The sequence below is a fragment of the Gossypium arboreum genome, chromosome 4 (genome assembly GCF_025698485.1).
Source record: "Gossypium arboreum isolate Shixiya-1 chromosome 4, ASM2569848v2, whole genome shotgun sequence".
NCBI lineage: Eukaryota > Viridiplantae > Streptophyta > Magnoliopsida > Malvales > Malvaceae > Gossypium > Gossypium arboreum.
This window is the reverse complement of record NC_069073.1, coordinates 73,839,295-73,860,718: the sequence shown is the minus strand read 5'-3', so window position 1 is coordinate 73,860,718 and position 21,424 is coordinate 73,839,295. Positions and strand designations below refer to the sequence as shown.

The window sequence follows — 21,424 nt, the reverse complement described above, 5'->3', positions numbered from 1 at the left end:
TAAGTCATGAAATATTTCAAGGACTAATTTCACCTGGTTACCTAAAAATCGAAAACCAACATGGTGATATTTGCACAAAACTGCCTAAAAATCGAAAACCAACATGGTGATATTTGCACAAAACTGCCTTACTGGAATCAAGTTTAATACCTATGTAACAAGCTAGGTATGATATTTATGCTCCAACTTACGGAGTTTTAACAGGTTGTAAATGTTGACATTTGGGAATTCTAGCTGATATTTAGATATTAGACTTTATATTATTTCCTTGTAGAGTTTATAGTATTTTGTATATATCGTGTAAATCAAATCAATAGAGAATATTATCATTTTTCCTTCAAATTCTCTTGGCTTGACAGAGGTAATCCCCAAACTGCGATGGAGGACCAACAGAACAAAAAAAAAAAAAAAAAAGTAGAAATAAAAACAAATAAATTGAAGCCATTTGTGTTACCATATATGGAGAGAATTGTTTCAATTTTGAAGACTGTGCAAGATCTCCACTGCTATTCAGGCTACTTGCTCTATATTTTCTTCAGAGTTGGCTTCACTGGTTTCCAATTCCTTCACTTTCTCAAGCTGCCTCAAGAGATCCAACCTTTCAGATCCATATGTGGATGGTATCTGACATAAAACCAATTATTAACCATTGAGAATACAAGATGTTCAATGCTCAAAGTGAGACAATTAACAAGACAGATGACACACCAGGGATGGGACATATCTTTGAATGGCAGCCAAAATGGCTGCATGCCCAACAGCTGTAACCTGCAGGACATAACTTTAACTATCAGATTAAGACAGTAGCTTGATGATAAATTTAACTGTAAATAAAAGATGATTGGAAATGTTGCAAACAAAAGTTAACTACATGCTAGATGTTTATATATGCTTCATTACTTTGTATAGTTAAGAAAAGAATAAAAAATAAAATAAAAGCCTCCAGAGAAACTTGAAACTGTTATAAGTTACATGAACAAGGGCTTCAATATGAAATTATAGTAAGAGTATTCTCTCTGAACTCAATTTTCAATCCCCAACTCATGCGGTTAGATTATTTGCATTTGTTATTGACCCCAGATGATAATTTAAGAGGTGATTCCATGATGGCAAAAGTGATTAATCAGCAATGCGTTGGCAGACATTGTTGACAGAACACTGTATTTTAACTTACAGGAAGAAGCATCAAAAAACCAATTGGAACAACTGATGCTAAATCAGTTAGGGTTCTGCGGAGGGCTTTCTTTTCTTTCTCTGCTAATTCATCCCCTATCAGAGCCCTTCCAAGCAACTCCACTGCAGCCGCAACATCAATGGCTAGAAGCTGAGATCCTTGCAAGACATCCTGCTCATTGGTAAATGACTCAGATGACATCTCATGACTTCTCAATTTGAAACAGTGATACACCACAAAAGTAGTCAGACCATGAAATATTGCAGAAGAATTTGAAACAATCGACACAGATCATTTAAAAAAATTGACCTTAATTCTTCTCAGATTCCTTTAAGTAAAAGGAGTAATATAATAATATGAACAATCCAAAAGTTAGCTTGTCTGTAGAGACAGCAACACATGTAACCTATTGCACAAATTTCCCATATACCCATGTCATGTATGGCACAAAGAAAGGACAGACGATTAAATACACTCATTAATATTACATAAAGTAACAATTTTTGGCATGCAGAACCAGGAATTGAAACCAGAATTACAGACAGTATCACCTAAATTTTGATAAAATAAGAGCTTAAACTGTTGGATGCCATTAGATAAGACCTTACGATTACTGAGTTATCATTAAATGGGAAAACAAATCATATGCTAGAATTTAAAATGCAGAAAGTTCCTCTACCCTTAAAACCAACCCAAAAAGCCCTATCATGTATTATCCCAAAAGAAATAAGATCTGCCATGGACTATCTAGAAAAGTTCTGAAAGCCCTTGAAAAGTTTAGTATCAATTAGTCAAACTAAATTATTTTATCTATGGAAATCCACAAGATATTCATACCGTGCTTGTTTCTTTTATCTTCACCAATGATTTTTCAATAATACTTTCCTTCTTCTGAACCTCAACCACTTGAGCATGGCCAGCATCATTAATAGAGCCAGGATAACCATCTGTAACCTTAATATCCTGACCAAATTTGAAAAAGGAAAAGCAAGTTAGAAAACATGGATGAAGAATCAAAGCTATTCTGAAGGTCAAGGTTTAACTTATTATGCATCATCATGTTTCTTGTTCTTATAATGAGCACGTCATTTATATTGAATTTACAGGACTACAAACATTAACAGAGTGAGCATACCTCCTCATATGCTGTCTGAGCACTTGTTGTAACACGTTTCTCAAGCTCAATCAGTTCATTCCTTAATTGTTCGAAGCGGCGGATTTCATTTGGTTCACCACCAATATTAGAAGCATTCTGCTCAACAAATTCATTTCCCTGCATATAACAAAATTGCAAGTACCTTTAACTTAAATAAAAACATTGAGATTCCCAACAGCACAAAAAAATGTTTTACCTTCAGGAATTTGTGTTACCACAATTGAACTCAAAAGCCAAGAATTTTCTATCATTGTTGTGCATCCAAGAAAGCACTGTTTTTGTTTTAAACATAATTTGGTCAAATTTCCAGGTCCATCACTAAGAAAACACGCCTAAACTTCTCTGTACTTTTAGTTAGAGTACAGACCCTCAAACTTTCAATCAGTGCTCAAGTACCAATCTTCCATCCGAATATACAAACAACTTAAGCTTGATGAGACGTCACAGCTTTATAATATTTTATTATTGAAACAAATGCCGAAAGCAAGTCTCACTTTGCAACCACACAGACAGCTCAAAGATATAATTTTTAGAAATGAAAGGCCTAGTCATTAAGAACCCTGAAATTAGAGTTTAAGGCCAGGTCCTGCATGGTGAAAGAGAACAGAACAAGAAAAAGTCTGACACTGAGAGGATAAGCACAAGATCAGTAAGTGTAAAATGATGCTTGTAGAGACAGGTCATACCGATTTTTCAAGAGCTGATGACTCGGTGTCAGGTTTCCGCGTTGAAGGGTGTAAGAAGCTCCATAACCCACGAGATTTATTGACAACTCTAAGAGTAAAAAGACAAATAATAAAGAGGCATTAGTAGCAGAATACTGAACTGTTTGAATTAGAATAAAAGACAAGTTCCAAAAAAAAGTAGGCAAGAGTTACAATCTACTGCAGAAGTTGCTACCTGCTGCTTCTATCATTTGTTACCATAGCACTCTTTCTGGCTTTTGCCTTTGGATACTGCTGCTGCTCACTGACAGAGGATTGAGAACTCCCATCTCCCTCTTCCTGCGTGGGAATAATGATTTTACATGAATTGCAACTAAACTGAAAAATATGTTGTATAGTGTGTACTTGAATTTGCCCACTATTTCATGTTCTTGATAAAAATAAAAATCCAAAGTGTTTTAAAAGGGAAGAGAGAGTTCTCTAATGTAATTGTAGTTCTCTCCCCCCCCCCTTTTAAAATGTAGTCTTCATAAATAAATAAATAAAGAATATTGAGTATTATTAAAAAGTAAAACAAAAATGAGACATATCCTTTTTGCTTGTCATTTTTAGGATAAGTGGTTTTCATGTTAGAATTGGTGTCACTTGACTTGTGAGATCAACTCAGTAAGTAAGAACAATATAGATGCAAAATTCAAGAGTTGGGCATGAGCTGCCAAGAAAGAAAGTGAAACACCCAATTACATGGGAAGAAACCCATAGTTTTACATTATTTTCAATTTGAACCAGACTATTTAGATTGTAGCAAAGCCAGCCTGATTTAAAAAAAAGAAAATAAATGGGATAGCCAAGTCTGTAATCCATGGCTAATGTACTGCTGCCCCGTAAGTAACTCCATGATATTAGTTATGCTAGGCCAAGCACAAAAGTGCACTTTTTTAAGCCAAAAGGCAAGCATTTATCTTCTACTTAAGGAACTGAAAAGCCCAACCATCTTGACATCATGGCATTAATTTCATAGTGAAGGCACCATTAGAACATATGGTATTCAAAAAACAAATAGAATAACTGAAAAAGAGGGAGGAGGGGATAGGAAGAAACCTGTCGAAGGAAAGCTTCTTTTGCTCTGAAAGATGCCTCCAAAAATTCAGCTTCTTTCTTTAGCTTCCTTATTCTCTCCAGGTCAGAACAAGCAGCTTGTAATTGCTCTTTCCCGGCCGATGAACTTGAAACATGCAACTCTTGAAGCAAGTTTTCCAGCCTTTTCAGAGCTTCTTCCACACTCTCTAATGCCTGAAAACAACATAATGTCATTGCAAATTAGAACCGTTCAACAATTTTAAAATAAAGACACATTAGGACTGCAGGACCTATGAGAACAACAGTTCCTTTCCTCCTAGGATCCATAAAAAAAGGACAAGAGCTAACAACAGATATGCTAGAGCATATAGTACCAGCATAGGCACAATAGCAAGTTGCAAACTACATGTAATTTACTTTCAAATGAATCTAATTTCAAAGGGAGGAGGAACCTTATCAAACGAATCTGATTCTTTCTCAATTGCTAATCCAGTTCTACCAACGGCATTAGTCTCAACGATTTCCCTTCTGCATCACATTTTCTCAAGTATAGTCAGCAATCAGCAATAATAAGATATAAAGCACCATTGTCCAATAAATGCAAGACTTTATAAGAAGAGAATGAGAAGCAGGTAATAGACATGACATCCAATGACTAACCGCATCATTTTTGCACAACACCAAAAATAAATAAAATGACAAACATAAAAGAAAATTATCCCTGTAAGAGAAGGTACATTCCAGTAATACAAATAGTGGGCTGGCTTGGCTTCAATCATCAGACACTTTTTCATGCAGAAAGGAAGTGATAAAAGAACTTACAGATTCAAGGATACAGGAAAGATGAAGAACTATCAGAGCTTATGACAATAGAAAGTTACAAAGCAGAACCATGACCACTAATACATTAACAGGTTGCCCTGTAGTCAAATCTCATGGCTAAATAATCATAAGTCCAAGATAATTCTTCTTTAGCTCTTAGCATAGAGTATTGTGAATGAGGATGACTGAACTTAATTGAGCAACTAAATGTCTTGCAGTAGCATCAAACGAACATCTTATCAGATCAAGTCAATGTAAAACCATATCAGAAACATGATAATGCACTTGGCAGTCCTCAAAACTAGCCCTGATTTTATTACTTCAGCAAATAAAAGAAGGGACCAACAGAACACAAGGATGAGAATTGTCCATGTTGAAACTCAAAAATGCCTTGGAAAATGTTTTCCCTCTAAATCCTTTGCAAACATTTTTAACTCGTTTATATTTATCAGCAGATAGCGCTTTCTTAAGTTTTCTGGAGCCTCAGTTCTAAAGTGTGCCTTGAAGCTCTTTCTTCCATCTGAAACACAGCAAGCTTCGGGTTTGTTTCCCTCAGGTGTTCTTAATTCTGGATATCTAACTATATTGTACATTTACTCTGTTTATTTTTCTTATAACTCATAAGTACACATCTAGTTGCAATTTTGCAGATAAACAAACATGCGTTATCCTAAATGGTAGAAATTTTCTAAAATGTGCATTGAAATTTCAATTCTTCATGTTTTTCTCAGATGCTTAGTTCAGGTTATTTGATTCACATGTATCCACTTTTTGAGTAACTGACAGACATCCTATAATGAAATCTACTTAAATGTTTGAAAAATTCAAGCAAGCATGCATGTGCATGAGTATGAGAGTGAATTCTCATGTGGGTAGACATGTGGGGCTATGTGCTAGAAAGAAGGGCAGAATCGCCCTATAGAGAGAGAGAGACAATTAAGGAAAGAAAACTAACACTGGTTAAACATCCAAAACTTACGTTGGTATCCCGAGTTCTTCCATGCATACCATCAACTTATTGTGCCTAGACAATAAAGATAGCAATAATAATTACTTAACAGAGATAAGATACAAATTGGTTTTTAATAATGAACTTTAAACTCCATTACCCTCTAGAAAGGAACCTTGCAGCCTTAACGTTAGAAGGAATTTCCAGCCATCTACTGTATTTAATAAAGCTCTGCATCCAATGAGAACAAACATCCAATGCTAGGGGAATAGCTTTAATGTTAGGTGGACCTTCTCGTGCACTTTTATGTCCATGAAACTGTTTTGACGCACTAACAATTCCAGGATAAAAAGGAAGCCATTCCAGCTCTTCACACACAACCTAATGAATTAAATGTATGATAAGGTTTCATAGTCCATCATGAAACATATATGTAGAAAGGTATTACCATAAAAACATGCGCACTGACCTCTACATATAGTTGATAAGAACTTATGGAAGAAAGTTGAGGATAATACAAAACGCTGCCACCAATAAGGTACCTGTGACAAAAGGATATTGAATTAAATCACAACTAAGCCATTGAATCAAATCCAATCATAATAGAGAGGTGATACCTAATAAAGCCTTCAATAGGATCATCTATAACTTCAAATCCATTAGCAGATAAAAAAGCCTGTGTATTTCTGCCTAAGGCAATAAAGAAGCCAAATATGGTCAAATCCCTTTCCAAGACCTGCAAGAAATTAGTATTACTTTCAATGACAAGCTCTAGCACAGCAAAAACTATGGATATAACTAACAGTCCACCATACTTCAAATTATCCTCCAATAATCATGTTCTCAAATTTTAGCCATCATATTCTTAAAGGGTGTGGTTCTTAAACATCTTGTAATAATAGATTCAGCAGAAACAGATATGGACTTGGTAGATTATTTTAGAACTTCTGACCAAGATGCCATTTTCAGGGATTAAAAGACAACATGATAACTCAAATTGTAAACAAATCATAAGCTCTAACTCCAAACCTCAATGCTTTCAGATGTTGTTAGCCTTGACCATATTTTCTCTCTATCTATAGCTCGCTGTAGCTGCTTCTGTACAAGATCCACCCAGAAAATAACCTCCTCTGAATCTTGATCATTTTCCACTCTGCATGCTGCAGCTCGGGGACCAAAATGGACCAGAAATTCTCTGTGTAGACCAATATCCTTTATAGAATTATACGCTTGGCGTATGGGAACAAAATCAACCAGCATATCCATCAGTCTACCAGTTATGTCTGGAATCATAGAAAAGAAGTGGGCACAGGAAATTTTAGTAGGACCAAGTTTTGTGATTGCAGCAACACAAGTCAGAGCAAGCATGAGAAGAGCTTTGTCACTTGCACTTCCTACACCCAAGGACTTGCCTTTCCCACACCTAGGCAGCAGATTAAGATAGTTGGCATATCACCACAAGTTTCACAAGAATCAAGAAATTCATAAAGAGCCTAACACGAAGAAGCAAGGAGGTGATTACTTACATGTCAGTGGCGGCAGTGAATCGCGGGTCTCCTTCAAAATAATTTACGAAAGAGATCACTGCAGCAGGAACTTTATCAGTCCAAAACCAGTCATATGCTTCAGGTTGCTTGGTTGATAGTTTCTCCCTGATTAAGCTCTCCAAGGGAGCAGATTGACGCAACAAACTGTACCAATGAGATTGTTAGAAAATGCTGAAATTTTTTTATAGAAAGGGAAGTAATAAAAACAGGTTAGGAGAGCATTATCTAATTGGATTTTTATTAGAAACACACGAATGAGCAACATGAAAACAGAATTTCCTTTTGCCATATTGGTCTGCAGAAATAACCAAGTACTACAAAGTAGTTTGCCTCCATGATTAAGAAAAAGTACATTGCTGCTTAACTACCAAGCCTTATTTGCTTAACATTTCACTACAAAACAAAATTTCCTTTTGTCATACTGGTCTGCAGAAATAACCAAGTACTATATAACAACCAAAGGATAGCAAGTCACATATAAATGATTCAGACCCCAACAACAAATATGTAACTTGTATTGCCAATTATAACCATGCTGCTTACCAATGTCCGACACATATTTGAACATAGGCATTAGGATATGACCCTCCAAGGATCCTCCAAATACACACACAAAAAAAAAAAAAAAAAATTAACTTCAAAAAAAATTTATCCACCCATGTTGGACACATACTCCTATACAACACTCACACCCAAATCAAAATAACAAAGCATTATAATATAAACCATATTTCAAGGTGAGAAAATATTCATTTTTTCCTAATGAATGATAAGCATAAAGTGTTTACGCAAATTGATGGTACATGTCATAAATAAATACAATAAAACTAGAACAGGACACAAAATAGCCTACATTTGAACAAGATCCACGAAAAGTAAAATACCAATGAGCTGCAAAAAATACAAAATTTATGCAATGCACTACCTTCTTTGGACAAAAACATTTACATCCCTATCTCGACTATCACCTCGGGATGAAATCTCGCTTGCAGCTTGCAGTAGAGAATAAACAGCAGCCTGAGAAAATGCATGAAAATTTACTTTGCTCAAACATTTCTTGGGAAGGACACGTACATACTTTTTGTGTGTATTAGCATACAAGAAAAAATTGTTTCTTAAATATGCTGGTAAAATAAACAAGGTTATATTTAAAGAAATAAAGAAAAATAACTAATCACACCTCTCAGTTGTGTGAAAAGAAAGTGTGTGCAAAATAAACAATCAGCATTGGGAAAAAAATGACAAAATAGTCTTACAGTTACAAGAATCAAAACCTGAGAGCCGGTATGGGGGCAAAAAAGCATCAAATTAGCGTATTTTTAAGCTCAAAGAACAACCCAAGACAAACCTGGTAAGAGAGTGTTTTCACCCATGCATTCCTATCTACACCAAGCCATGCCGTCGAAAACCAAGTCAACTTTGATAATGAGCTTTGTTCTTTGATTGCTAGCTCAAAAGCCCGAGCTGCATCATGTAAAGATTGAACAAGTCCATTACTATGATCCTCACCATGCAGTGATTGATTCAGTTGGACCCTTATCTCATCTACATCTGCACTTGTACTGGTTTGCGGACTCTCATTGACTGTGACACCATCTTCAGCTGATGCTAGAGGAAAACCGATTCCTGCCCGTCTTGATTTACAAAAGGCTGAATAATGTCTTCTATAACCTAACAGCCTGTGGTTATCTGATGAACTCTGCCTTATAAGATATTTCTTCCTTAAAGTACCCCAATTCATCAATAGATAATCCAAGTTAGCCATTCTTTTGCAAGAAACATGAGATCCAAACGAATTCCATGAAAGCCATGGATTTGAAGACCTGCTAAAAGACCACAACCAGCAAGGTGCAAGCGTTTTCATAGAAAATTGATAAAGGAATACCATGAAGAGCAGATAACTTAATTCTCCTGCTAGTGTAATAGGCATTTTCTTATTTCTTCCATTCCCCTAGAGTGTTTCTAGTTTAATCCGCAAACAATAACGGAACTTCTGCCTACAACTATTTATTTGAATTAGCAACAATATATTCTGTGGAAGCATTACCAACTACTGCATCGTTTGTTTAAAAGTTTTAGACTTAAAATCCCATAAAACAGCCCATTAATTAATGGGAATCACTAAAATTCGGAAGTAATTCACTTTTAACTTTTAAACTTACCCGTGAACGCTGAACAAGCATAATTAAGTAATTCAAAAAACTGCCATGAGCTTTGGCAGGTTTTTCTTCTTTCTTAAAAGAAAAGAGAAGAAAATCATTGAGCTGTTTGGTTTGCAAATAAAACGAAACAATTCGCCATCAATCAGGCCTAGAGATATTAATTAATGAATTAACGAGAACTTGTCTAAAAACTAGTTCAAATCTTTTCCGCCATTACGTAACATTTTTCAGCGTCACATTTTCAAGAGAAAGAAATAAAAAGATTAATAGCTTCGATGACTAATTTTATACGGAATTATCACAAATAAAAGCCTAAATTACTTGGACAGAGCCAAAATTAAACAACCCTTAGGTGAAAACAATAAACATAAGGGAAAATGAAAAGGAAGAATTTTAAATACCTAGAAGATACGAAGCTGTGGTGATGAAATTTAACCGACATGTACAAGTTGCTAGCAATCGAGGGAGGAAACTGAAGGCGTTTGGATAGCAGGAAAAATGGCAGAAAATGAAAATGGAGTGTGTTTGCGAAGAGGCAGACGTGGCGGAGGAAATAGAGGCTACTGTTTTTATCCGTAGACGTGGAGAAACCAGTAATCACAAAACAGACAGAAAGGACTTTCCCTTTTTTTTTTTAATTTTTAATTTTTAATTTTTAATTTTTAATTTTGTGTCTCCAATTCCTTCTGAAAACTGAAAAATCCAGAAAAGGGTTCTTCCCGTTTTAAATTTTTTATGTTTTTCCGTAACAAAATTCTTTTGATTAGCGATCTGAGAGTAGATACAATTTCGTTTAAAGAACCGTAAGGATGTTTCTGCTATACACAGAATATATTTTCATCTTTTTTTATTGGAAAAATATGCAAGCCCAAACCTATACATTCCATGAATAAATAAAATACCTTCCATAAAATTTCAAGGTAAATCGTTTTTCGCAATGTTTAAGTTTACTAATGTTATTAATAGTTAGTATTTTTATCGAGAGTAAATTATTAAAATAGTTATTTTATTTATTTTAAGTTATATTTTAGTCATTTATATTTGAAATATTACGTTTTAGTCATTTATATTAACGTGTTGTAACATTTTAGTTATTGAGCTGTTAATTACAGTTAACGATGTAACAGTAAGCTAACGTGACAAGTTAAATCATCATTTTAAACAAAAAATTTAAATTAAATTATACAATTGATCTCCATATTTTTTCGTTTTGAGCAATTTAACCTAAAATATGAGACTAATTGTATAATTGAACCTAAAATTTTTGTTTGAAATGATGTTTTAACATAACATTAATGGCAATTAACAGCTCAGTGACTAAAATATTATAACACGTTAACGTAAGCGACTAAAACGTAACATTTCAAACATAAATGATTAGAATATAATTTGAGATAAACAAAATAACTATTTTAATAATTTATCCTTTTATCAAATACTTTCCACAATCATTCGAAAGAACCTAAATATATTTACAAAAAATATTATAAAATTATAAAAATTACTATATTTTTAAAATATATATATTAAATTTTTAATATTTTTAAAATTTTGTAAAGATAATGTACTCTCTTGGAAGGATACCGCCTATAATAATTGTTTTATAATCCAATCAACTTTGAATTTATAATTGGTAGATTTTTAGTTGATAATTTGGGATAAGTTTTTTAATTATTTAAATAAAGAAATAATTTTATTTTAATTAAATAATATTTTATTATCTCAATACAAATTATTTGCCTCTAGACCAATATCTTAATTTGCAAATAAAAATTTAAAAATGGAATGGATATCTAAATATTAACATATGTATCCATTGCCTTAAAATATTTGGAATATTTTTAAATTCTTAATATTTGTTATTACAATTACAAATCAAATGCTTGCTATGTTAATGTTCTCCTATGTCCACTTCTATTATTGAGTGTTTAATCATAACCATTAGAAATTTGCATCATCACATTGAATAATAATTAGCATTAGCCAACATTCATGGCCTATACAAAATGAGTATCATAATCACATATGAGCCAACACATTTTGGCTACTTAACAAAACATTAAACAAAAGACTCGAGTCCCTATACATGCCAGTAAACAAAACAATTAAACTAACTATACCAAGGTCTTGAGTGATACTGTGATCGAAGCTTTTGACGTTATTGGATCCCTGATGCTAGCTTGGCGGCACTATAAGGAAAGAAAAGAAAGGAAGGTAAGCATGTAAGCTTAGTAAGTACATATATGCAAATAAAGTGTAATTAAAAGAAAACATATTTATCAAACGATAAATTGACATGCATAAAAGATTTGAGTCACTTAGACTTCTCGATCTTATTATTTTTTTCATTCATATATGCTTAAAGACATCTCATCATAGACTCAGGCTTTATCCATGAGTTCAGTCTACGTACCTCATCAATTTTCACGAACTAAATCTTTGCATTACCCGTTGAACGCTCAGAATACATAGGAATACGTAGGGAATTTTCATATAAATACCATATAGATAGTTAGGGCTACCTCATACTATGATGTGCTTACATTTGAGCTACTCACGAGTCTTTTTATCAATTAAGGACCCGAACCCTATGGCTATTATGTAATGTTTGCTCATTGAGCCACTCACGGGCCTGTGCATAAAGCCAGTACCCGAACCCACGTTACCTATAAAAATCATCTCATGAACTCAGACTCAACTCATGAGTTCAGACCACATAATTTTCATGACATGCCCCTTCGTATCCTATGCTATATCCATGGTTCAACGGGATTTCATGTTTAACCGAATAGCATCGCATTTGCTCGCAACGTATTATACTCGAAGAATATGTCATTTACACATTCATGGCAACAATTTAAATTTAGATACATAACTACAATAAGCTAATTTCACAAGTACATTATCAAGGTAATTTTAAATAAGTTTAGTTAACACATTATTTACATATATACTTACCTCGATACAAAATGATGAAGACGAGCTTATCCTCGTAAACTTTATTCTTTCCCCGATCAAGACCCGAATCACGTTTCTCTTAATCTAAATTAGTAAAATTCATTTATTTCATCAGCATATCAATTTATACACTTAAATTTCATAATTGGGCAAAATGACTATTTTGCCCTTAGACTTTCACAAAATGACCATTTTACCCCTATGCTCGAAATCGATTTTTATCAGACTTCTTCATATAATAAGCCTAGCAAAACCCTTTTTACTCTTATAGAAATCCACAATTTCCATTATTTCATACATTTATCATCTATTTTATAACTTATACAAAATAGTCCCTAATAGGGTTTTCATGAGAAATCCCTTCACAAAAGTTGTTTATTACGCATCTAAGACTCATATTCTTCCATAAAATTTTAGTTATCAACAAACAAACTTTCATGGTAAAACCCTAGACTCTTGTCTATCTTGCAAAATAGTCCCCTCATTTGAAAGCTCATGCTTCAAGGGGTCCAAAAATGTAAAAATCATTAAGAGAGCTCATGAGAATCACTTACTTGCAAAGGCTTAGATTTGCCGAAATTTTGAAGCTTAAAAACCCCTCTAATGGCTAAAAATTTCGGTGGCAGGAGAAAATAATGAAAGGATGAAGTCATCTTGTCTTGTTTTATTCAATTAAGTTACCAAACCACCTAAACTTTTGACTTTTTGACCAAATTGTTCCTTATGGCCAGCCAAGCTCCTAGGAAAGGGTCTAATTTCCCTTCAAAAACCCCCAAATTAAGGTTCATAGCAATTTAACACCTTTAGCTAACAATTTAAGACTATTGTTGTAACACCCCTCACCCGTATCCGATGCTAGGATAGGGTTCACGGTGCTACCTACCTTAAACTCAATGAACTGAATAAAACTAGACCGTGAAATCTCAAACAATTTAAAAACTTCTCTTTTCACAAGAAATCTATCTCGTATACGAGCTTATGAAGCCCAAAACATAGATCCGGGGTGATTCAGAACCCAACCGAGACCTTATGAAAAACATAGAAAATTTCATGCATTAAGGCTCCACAAGCCCATGTAGGTATAGAACGTATGACCGTGTGCTAGGGACACGCCCATGTCCCGAACCCGTGTCTAAAAACCTGGGCATTCTACCAAATCTACACGACCCAAGCACACACCCGTGCCCTATAACCGTGTCCTTCACACGGTCGAGACACACGGTCGTGTCTCTTGTCCGTGTGCTACAAGCATGCATACTGACTTTATGACACGGCCTGGGCACACGCCCGTGTGACCTGCCTGTGTACTAAAATGACTTGAAAGTTTTAAGTGTAGGGGACACACGGCCATGACACACACCCATGGGTGTGAGCCGTATGTCACACACGGCCTAGACACATGCCCGTGTGTCTTACCCGTGTAGACAAACTAGGCTATTTTCCAAGCCATTTTGTCACCCATTTTGTACAGCCTACACAAGATCATGTCAATATACAAATTTCACCCCAAAAGAATCCAATTCATTCAAAGAAAGAACATTATTTGTATTCATCAAAATGAATAATAGCCATTATTCCAGGCCTAATACAAAATGAAAGGCTTTTATCTTAAACCAAAATACATGAAGAATTTCTCAATAATACAACTTACTAGCCTAGCCTTATACATGCCACAATCAAAAATATAAATCCAACTATACCGGGTATAACGGATGATAGTGTGATCGATATATCTGACTTCAAGGGATCCTTGAGTAAATTGGCAGTACTAAAAGAAAAGGGAAAGGAAAGAGAGAAAGCATAAAGCTTAGTAAGTTGCATATAATAAGTATACAACAACATTCTCACCATTTTCCACCATGCTTATAACTCAAAGGTAAACATAACTTAACTTACTCAAGTCTCAATTTCTAAATTAAGCTCGTTTCTCATGCTTATCATATAGGTACCTGTAACACTCGTAACATTATCGTCCTTTCATTATCAAAATTGAACTACAACTTTTACCATTGAACCATTTTGGGATACTATTGGATATTCTATGAACCTTCGACATGGGATAAATTGTCGATGCCATGTTCCAGACATGGTCTTATACTGGCTCTCATATATGCGTGCTGATGCATGTCCCAAACATGTCTTACACTAGCACAACTCTTAGCCGATGTGTGTCCCAGGCATGTCTTACACTGGCTATCTCTGTTGAGGCCGATGCATGTCCCAGACATGTCTTACTCTGGCACTCATAATATGGCTGAAGCATGCCCCAGACATGTAGCATGTCCCAAACATGTCTTACACTAACCCTTGTCTGGATGTCGATACCATGTCCCAGATATGGTCTTATACTGGCTCTCATAGTGCGGCTGAAGCATGTCCCAGACATGTCTTACACTAGCGCACAAATCACCCAATGTCTTGGCACGAATATCCAATTCATATCCTAAGGTTCAACGAGATATTTCTACTATCTCAAATATTACAAGGCATTCTCAATTTATAACTTAACAATTCATACAATATCAATTCAATGACAATATGAATACAAGTATTAACAATGTAGTTGTACTATTTACATACAACTTACCTTGGACTACAAAAAGTGCTTGACTAAACGGCTTAATCGGATTGCTTGGCTTTGCCTCGATCTAGGTTCGGTCTTGGCAAATCTTGATCTATATTAACAATATACATCATCTTAGTCACTAAACACAATTAAGCATTCATAAATTCACAACTTTGGTAAAATGACCATTTTACCCCTCGGCTTTGGCAAAATGACCATTTTACCCCTATGCCCGAAAATCAATTTTTATCAAATTTCTTCTTATTTCTAGCCTAGATAAACTCTTTTTACTACTAGAGCAATCCCAAATTCTCACTATATCACACACTTATTACTTAATTTGCAACTTATGCAAACTAACCCCTTTAGGTGTTTTCATGCTAACACCTTTCACAAAAGTTGTTTATAACACAACTAGGACTCATATTTTCCATAAAAACTCAGCATAAAACACAAACACATCCATGGAAAAATCCTAAACTCTTGAGTATTTTGTAAGATATCACCCTCATTTGAAAGCTCATGCTTCAAGGGTCTCAAAAACATAAAAATCTTGAAGAAAACTCATTAAAATCATTTACTTATGAGTGCTTTAAGTTGCTACAAATTTTTGAGCTTTCAAACCCCCATTTTAGCTGATATTTTTGGTGGTAGAGAAGAAGATGAGAAGGTGATATCATCTTTTCTTATTTTATTACTATATTTGTCAAATTAGCCACCAAACCCAACCAAACTTGGACTTTTTGACCAATTTGTCTCTCACAGTTGGCCAAGCACTCTAAAAAGGGCCTAATTTCCCTTTAATTACTCCAAATTTTGATTCTCTAGCTATTTAACACAGTTGGGTACTAAAAGGTAACTTTTTCCTTTTATGCGATGTAGTCCCTTATTGCAATCGGGCTTGAAAACATTAAAATTAACTCACTAAATTTTTCATGCACTAATATAATCATGGTATAATATCATAAGTATAATAAAAACAATTTTTCTATATTCAGATTTGTGGTCCCGAGACCACAGTTCTGATTAGGCGCTAAATCGGGTTATTACATTTCTCCCCCTTTAGGGATTTTCGTCTTCGAAAATCTTACGGTGAATAAGTTTGGATATTGCTCTTTCAGAGACTCCTCGAGTTCCCATGTGGCTTCCTCGACCCCATGTCTATGCCACAAAACCTTTACAAGTAGTATACTCTTATTTCTTAACTGTTTGACTTCTCGAGCTAATATCTTGACCGGTGCTCACCATACGTCATATCTTGTAGAATCTCAACTTCAGTTGGTGCAATTATATGCGAAGGGTCTGATCTGTATCGGCGTAGCATTGATACGTGAAATACATCGTGAATCTTTTCTAACTCTTATGGCAAACTCAAACGGTAGGCAACGGGCCCTACTCTCTCGGTAACCTCATAAGGTCCTATAAAACGAGGACTCAACTTGCCTTTTCTACCAAATCTGAGGACTTTCCTCCACAGGGAAACTTTCAAAAATACCTTATCCCCGACTTCAAATTCAATCTCCCTTCATTTCAAATCTACGTAGGATTTTTGTCTATCCGAGGCGGCTTTCAAATAGTCACGAATCACTTTAACTTTCTCCGCAGCCTCTTTGATCAAATCAACCCCGTGAATCTGGCTCTCTCTCAACTCAGTCCAGAATAAGGGCATTCGACACTTTCGCCCGTACAAAGCCTCAGAAGGTGCCATTTTTAGACTCGATTGATAGCTGTTGTTGTAGTCGAATTCAACCAATGGTAAATACTTTTCCCAACTTCCTTGGAATTCAAGAACATAACACCTCAACATGTCTTCTAAGATCTGTATTACTCTTTCCGACTATCCGTCAGTTTGCGGATGAAATGCCGTGCTGAAACTCAACTTGGTTCCTAAAGCTTCTTGTAACTTTTTCCAAAACCTCGAGGTGAACCTCGAGTCTCAATCAGATACAATTGATAACGGCATACCATGAAGCCTCACAATCTCAGAAACATACAAGTCGGCCAAATTTTCAAGGGAATAGTCGACACACACTGGTATGAAGTGTGCTGACTTAGTGAGTCTATCGATAATAACCCATACTGCATCTTTCTTTCTCAGGGTTAGAGGTAAATTGGTCACGAAATCCATGGTGATATGATCCCATTTCCACTCAGGAATCATAATAAGCTAAAGTAAACCCGAAGGCACTTGATGTTCAGCCTTTACTTGTTGACACACCAGACACTTGGAAACGAACTCTAAAATGTCTCTTTTCATACTAGACCACCAATTTATTTTCTTAAGATCGTTGTACATTTTCACGCTACTCGGGTGAACTGACGAACAACCACTATGTGCCTCTCGCAAAATCTTCTGAATGAGTTCACTATTTTTGGGTACACAAATTCTATCTTTGAACATTATACACCCATCAGTACTAATACGAAAATCTTACTCAATCTCTGATTCACACTGAGTTCTCTTAACTTGTAGTTTCTCGTCATCTTTCTGAGCTTCACGAATTTCATGAAGAAACGTTGGTCTGGCTCTCAACTTTACTAGGATCGAACCATCGTTAGATACGGTCAGCTGAGCGTTCAAAGCTCTCAAAGCAAACAACGACTTTCTACTCAAAATGTCAGCGACTACATTTGCCTTTCCTGGATGATAGTCGATAATCAACTCATAATATTTTATTAGCTCTAACCATCATCGTTTCCTCAAATTCAACTCTTTCTAAGTCATTAGATACTTTAAACTCTTGTGATTGGTAAATACTCGGCATCTCTTGTGACATCCCAAAATTGACCATAGTCGGGAAGTGGTTTCGGGACCGCTAAACCGAGTCACCGACATGTTCGAACGTAATATTTATTGTCTAGAATATGTGAAAATGCATGTGTGAATTTTGAGTTCTTTGATTTAGTTAATTTGATTGTGAATTGAAAGAAAAAGGACTCATGTGAAAGGATTTAAATAGATGATAGGCTAATGTTAAAGTGGCCAATTAATGCATGTAAGAAAAGGGGGACTTGCATGTCAATTTCCCCCTAATTAGTAGTGGCCGGCCATGCTATGGGTGGAAAACATGTCTCCAACATGTTATGTTAATAGTGTATGTAGGAAACTATTAAATAAAAAAAGAAAAAAGCTAGCATTAAAGAAATGGAAAAAGGGAAATGATGAACAAAGAGAAATGGTCTCATGCATGCCCCCTTTGTTGCCGTGAGTTAAAAAAAAAAGAAAGAAGAAAGTGTTCATCCTTGGTTCATGCTTGGCGAATTGAAGGAGAAAGGAAGAGAAGGTTTGGTCACCCTTGAGCTTGAATTAAGGTAAGTGAGTTCATGTTGGTTCTTGAAAGGTTAGCATACTTTAAGCTAGCTACTAAGTTTCCTACTTAGCCATGTCAAAACCTTGATGATGAATGGTTAATGTTTATACTAGTAATAGCCAAATAAAGATGCTTGATGTCATGAGTAAATGTTGTTTATATGTTTGGAATTGAAAAAAAAAGAAAAGAGATTGATGTTTAATCACTTAAGGATTCGGCATTGTTTAGGATGACTTAGTTAATATGTGATTTTGGGTATTTTGAGTTTGAAATGTAAGTATATGTGTGTGCTTGGTCATAAGAGTTTGCTAGAAAATTTTGTTGGTTGAGTGATGAATGGCCAATGAACTATGAATGTTATGAAAAGAATGTAGGAAGCCCAAGGTGTGAATTTTAGTCTCGGTGATAGGAAGGATTCGGTTGGTGTTTTGATGTTGTGGATGAGACATGAAGTCTTGACCATGGTGTTAAAAATGTGGTACTTGTGTTAGACTTAGAATCAATTTGCTATATGGTTAGTATAGCTATGGATGACCGAATATGAGAGCATGATTAGATGAAGAGTTTGGTTAATTGATATGTGGTAAATGTTAAGTGTTAAATGAAGTGGAAATGATAGATTGATGTTGCACATTCGGCTATAGTTAGGCAAATCGATGATTTTTATCTTGACTTAGATAATTGGCTATAAGTCGAATAGCTTAAGATCATAAGGTAGAAAGATATAAATTTGCCATGTGTCTCCTATGCTATGAAATCATTAGTATTTTGATATTAATATTGGGCAAGATGGTTAAACTAGTTAATTTATTGATTTAGCTCAAGGAGTTAGAGGAGGCGAATCAAGCAAAAGCAAAGGGAAGAACGTCGAGTAGCCGAGTTGGAACCGTTTTACCTAACACAAGGTAAGTCATTAAGCACGTATTTGATATTGCTTAAATGATTGTAAAATTTATGCAATTGTGTTTAATGGGATGATATATATATATAAATGAAAATGTATGTGTATAGAGTGATGACATTTGTTGAATGTAAAAGAAATAGTGAAATGTGTAGAAAGTTTGCTTTCGGCACTAAGTGTCTTGAACAATACGTGTGTACGGTGACGAGATTGGCACTAAGTGTGCATGCTGGAAATATATGGCACTAAGTGTGCATGCTGGAAATATACTGACCTTGGGTGTGCGAGCTCAAGGGTATGGCACTATGTGCGGGCTTAAATTGCATGGCACTAAGTGTACGAAATCGAGTAATAAGCACTGTGTGTGCGTACTCTATATATATGTATATATATATATATCTCCGATCGAACAATTATATGGAGGGTGTGTCTCCATCGAGTTGAGTATGGACAGCGGATCGGGTAAGTACCTTGAGCTCATGACGAATAGGAAATACGTTCATGCTCGGGTGAACTTGGTAAGCCTTAGATCTATGCGATGATTGCAATTGTATGATTGTGTTGTGAATGAGTTGGGGTATAAAGTGCCTCAAATATCGTATTGTATAAATATGAAATGTGGATGTATGACTTGGTATGAGATTGAACCGAAAGGTCCGAGGAATTATGGTATAGTTTCGATATGGATGAGTACCTAGCCACGTTTATTGTTTCATGTTGTGATAACTTTATCAATGGGTGGTTGATGAATGCTTATGACTTACTGAGTTATAAACTCACTCGGTGTTTTCTTGTCACCCATTTTAGGTCTCTTGGACTCGTATTGTTGCGTGCTTTCGGAACCGTCGTTGAAGTCATCACACCGGCTGGAAATCTTTTGGTATTGTCTTCGTTGTTGAAGAACATTTGACATGTATAGGCTGTTATGTTTTGTTGAACTGTGGGTTGTAAACTTTAAGCCATGTGAAAATGGCCTATGTGGTCGTCGAGTGGGATGCTAGAACCTGTAGCTACGAGTCTTAGAAACTTTAATTTTGATAAGGTGGCCATAATTTGTGTCATGTATGATGGATGATTAAGGCCAAGGAAAGATTCATGAAATTGGCATAGTCTCATCGCAGTAACTGTTGCGGACAGCAGCAGTGAGATAAGATTGAAAAATCACTAAAAATAGTAGAAGTAGAGTTAAATAGTGAATAAATTATGAAATTGAACCTTGATGAATCTATTTTTATATGGACGAAACGAAATGACCATATGAGCAGTATACTGAGAGATATTAAAGTTCTCGCGAGACAGGGCCGGAACGGTTTCTGGGTCCCCTGTCGCGACTTTGAAAATTTACTATAAATTATCAAGAAAGAATTAGAAGTCATGCCTTATATGTGCAGATTCCATTTTGAGTCTAGTTTCATTAGAAACAATCAGTACCAGTATTAAAGCCCTGTACAGAGAGATATTCAAGTTGTAACGCACGAAGGTCAGTGTAGTCGACCCCTGTAACATGGGTGACTTTAACTAATAAACTGTACCAATTGGCCCTACCAAAAATTCTAGAAATAAATCCATGGATGGATATATGAGTCTAAATTCAGGGAAAATTTACGGAATCAGTTTCCGAGTTTTGGAACTCGAGATATGATTTTTAAGGCGACAGTGACGCAGTTTTCCAGCCTGTCGGAAATGCCAAATTGGTTGGTACTTTGAGAGGATTTGGCCGTTAACCCTCGTGTCCGACACCGGCGGCGGTCACGGGTTCGGGTGTTACATTTAATTGGTATCGAGCCATGGTTTAGTCGGTTCTAGGACTACCATAGGCGTGTGAGTCTAGCTATACATGCCAAATTGTTAGTGCTTAATAATGTGATGACTTGACGGTTGAAATTTTTGTTTTGATTAGCGATGGAACCCGGGTAGAGAGACCCTTGGCGGATGACATCGAAAGTGTAGCGACTGCTCCCGCAAAGGACACCGCTGTTGAGCCTCGGTCATCCGCGAATAATCAAAATGAAGGGCGAAACAAGCCTTCTTCACCATGATGAATGAGTGGGTCGCGAATATGCCCGAACCAACCCGGTTGTCCAACCATTCCCGAATTTAAATACTCCACCCCAAGAGTCCGCAATGCCTCCG

The 21,424-nt window shown here is 35.6% G+C and overlaps 1 protein-coding gene across 5 annotated transcripts; it reads right to left on the bottom strand.

Annotated features, from left to right (window-relative positions):
• Positions 1 to 240: 240 nt before the first annotated feature.
• Positions 241 to 10,444, bottom strand: LOC108460524 (uncharacterized). Of its 5 annotated transcripts, none has more exons than XM_017760040.2 (18): positions 9,957 to 10,439; positions 8,742 to 9,219; positions 8,319 to 8,410; positions 7,373 to 7,537; positions 6,876 to 7,269; positions 6,464 to 6,582; positions 6,316 to 6,388; positions 6,007 to 6,227; positions 5,877 to 5,921; positions 4,528 to 4,603; positions 4,097 to 4,288; positions 3,231 to 3,334; positions 3,017 to 3,104; positions 2,310 to 2,447; positions 2,012 to 2,137; positions 1,175 to 1,345; positions 709 to 768; positions 241 to 624 (listed from the first exon to the last, which is right to left on the bottom strand). In XM_017760040.2, the coding sequence occupies exons 1-18, from the start codon at positions 9,995 to 9,997 to the stop codon at positions 511 to 513; spliced, it is 2,697 nt and encodes an 898-aa protein (XP_017615529.1). In that variant the 5' UTR covers positions 9,998 to 10,439; the 3' UTR covers positions 241 to 510. The 5 variants fall into 5 exon arrangements, with proteins under 5 accessions (XP_017615529.1, XP_017615530.1, XP_052883252.1 ...); XM_017760041.2 differs by having other exon boundaries at positions 8,742 to 9,216; positions 9,957 to 10,438; XM_053027292.1 differs by lacking the exons at positions 241 to 624; positions 709 to 768; positions 1,175 to 1,345; positions 2,012 to 2,137 and adding an exon at positions 2,527 to 2,602 and having other exon boundaries at positions 2,314 to 2,447; positions 9,957 to 10,444.
• Between the last annotated feature and the right edge of the window lie 10,980 nt (positions 10,445 to 21,424).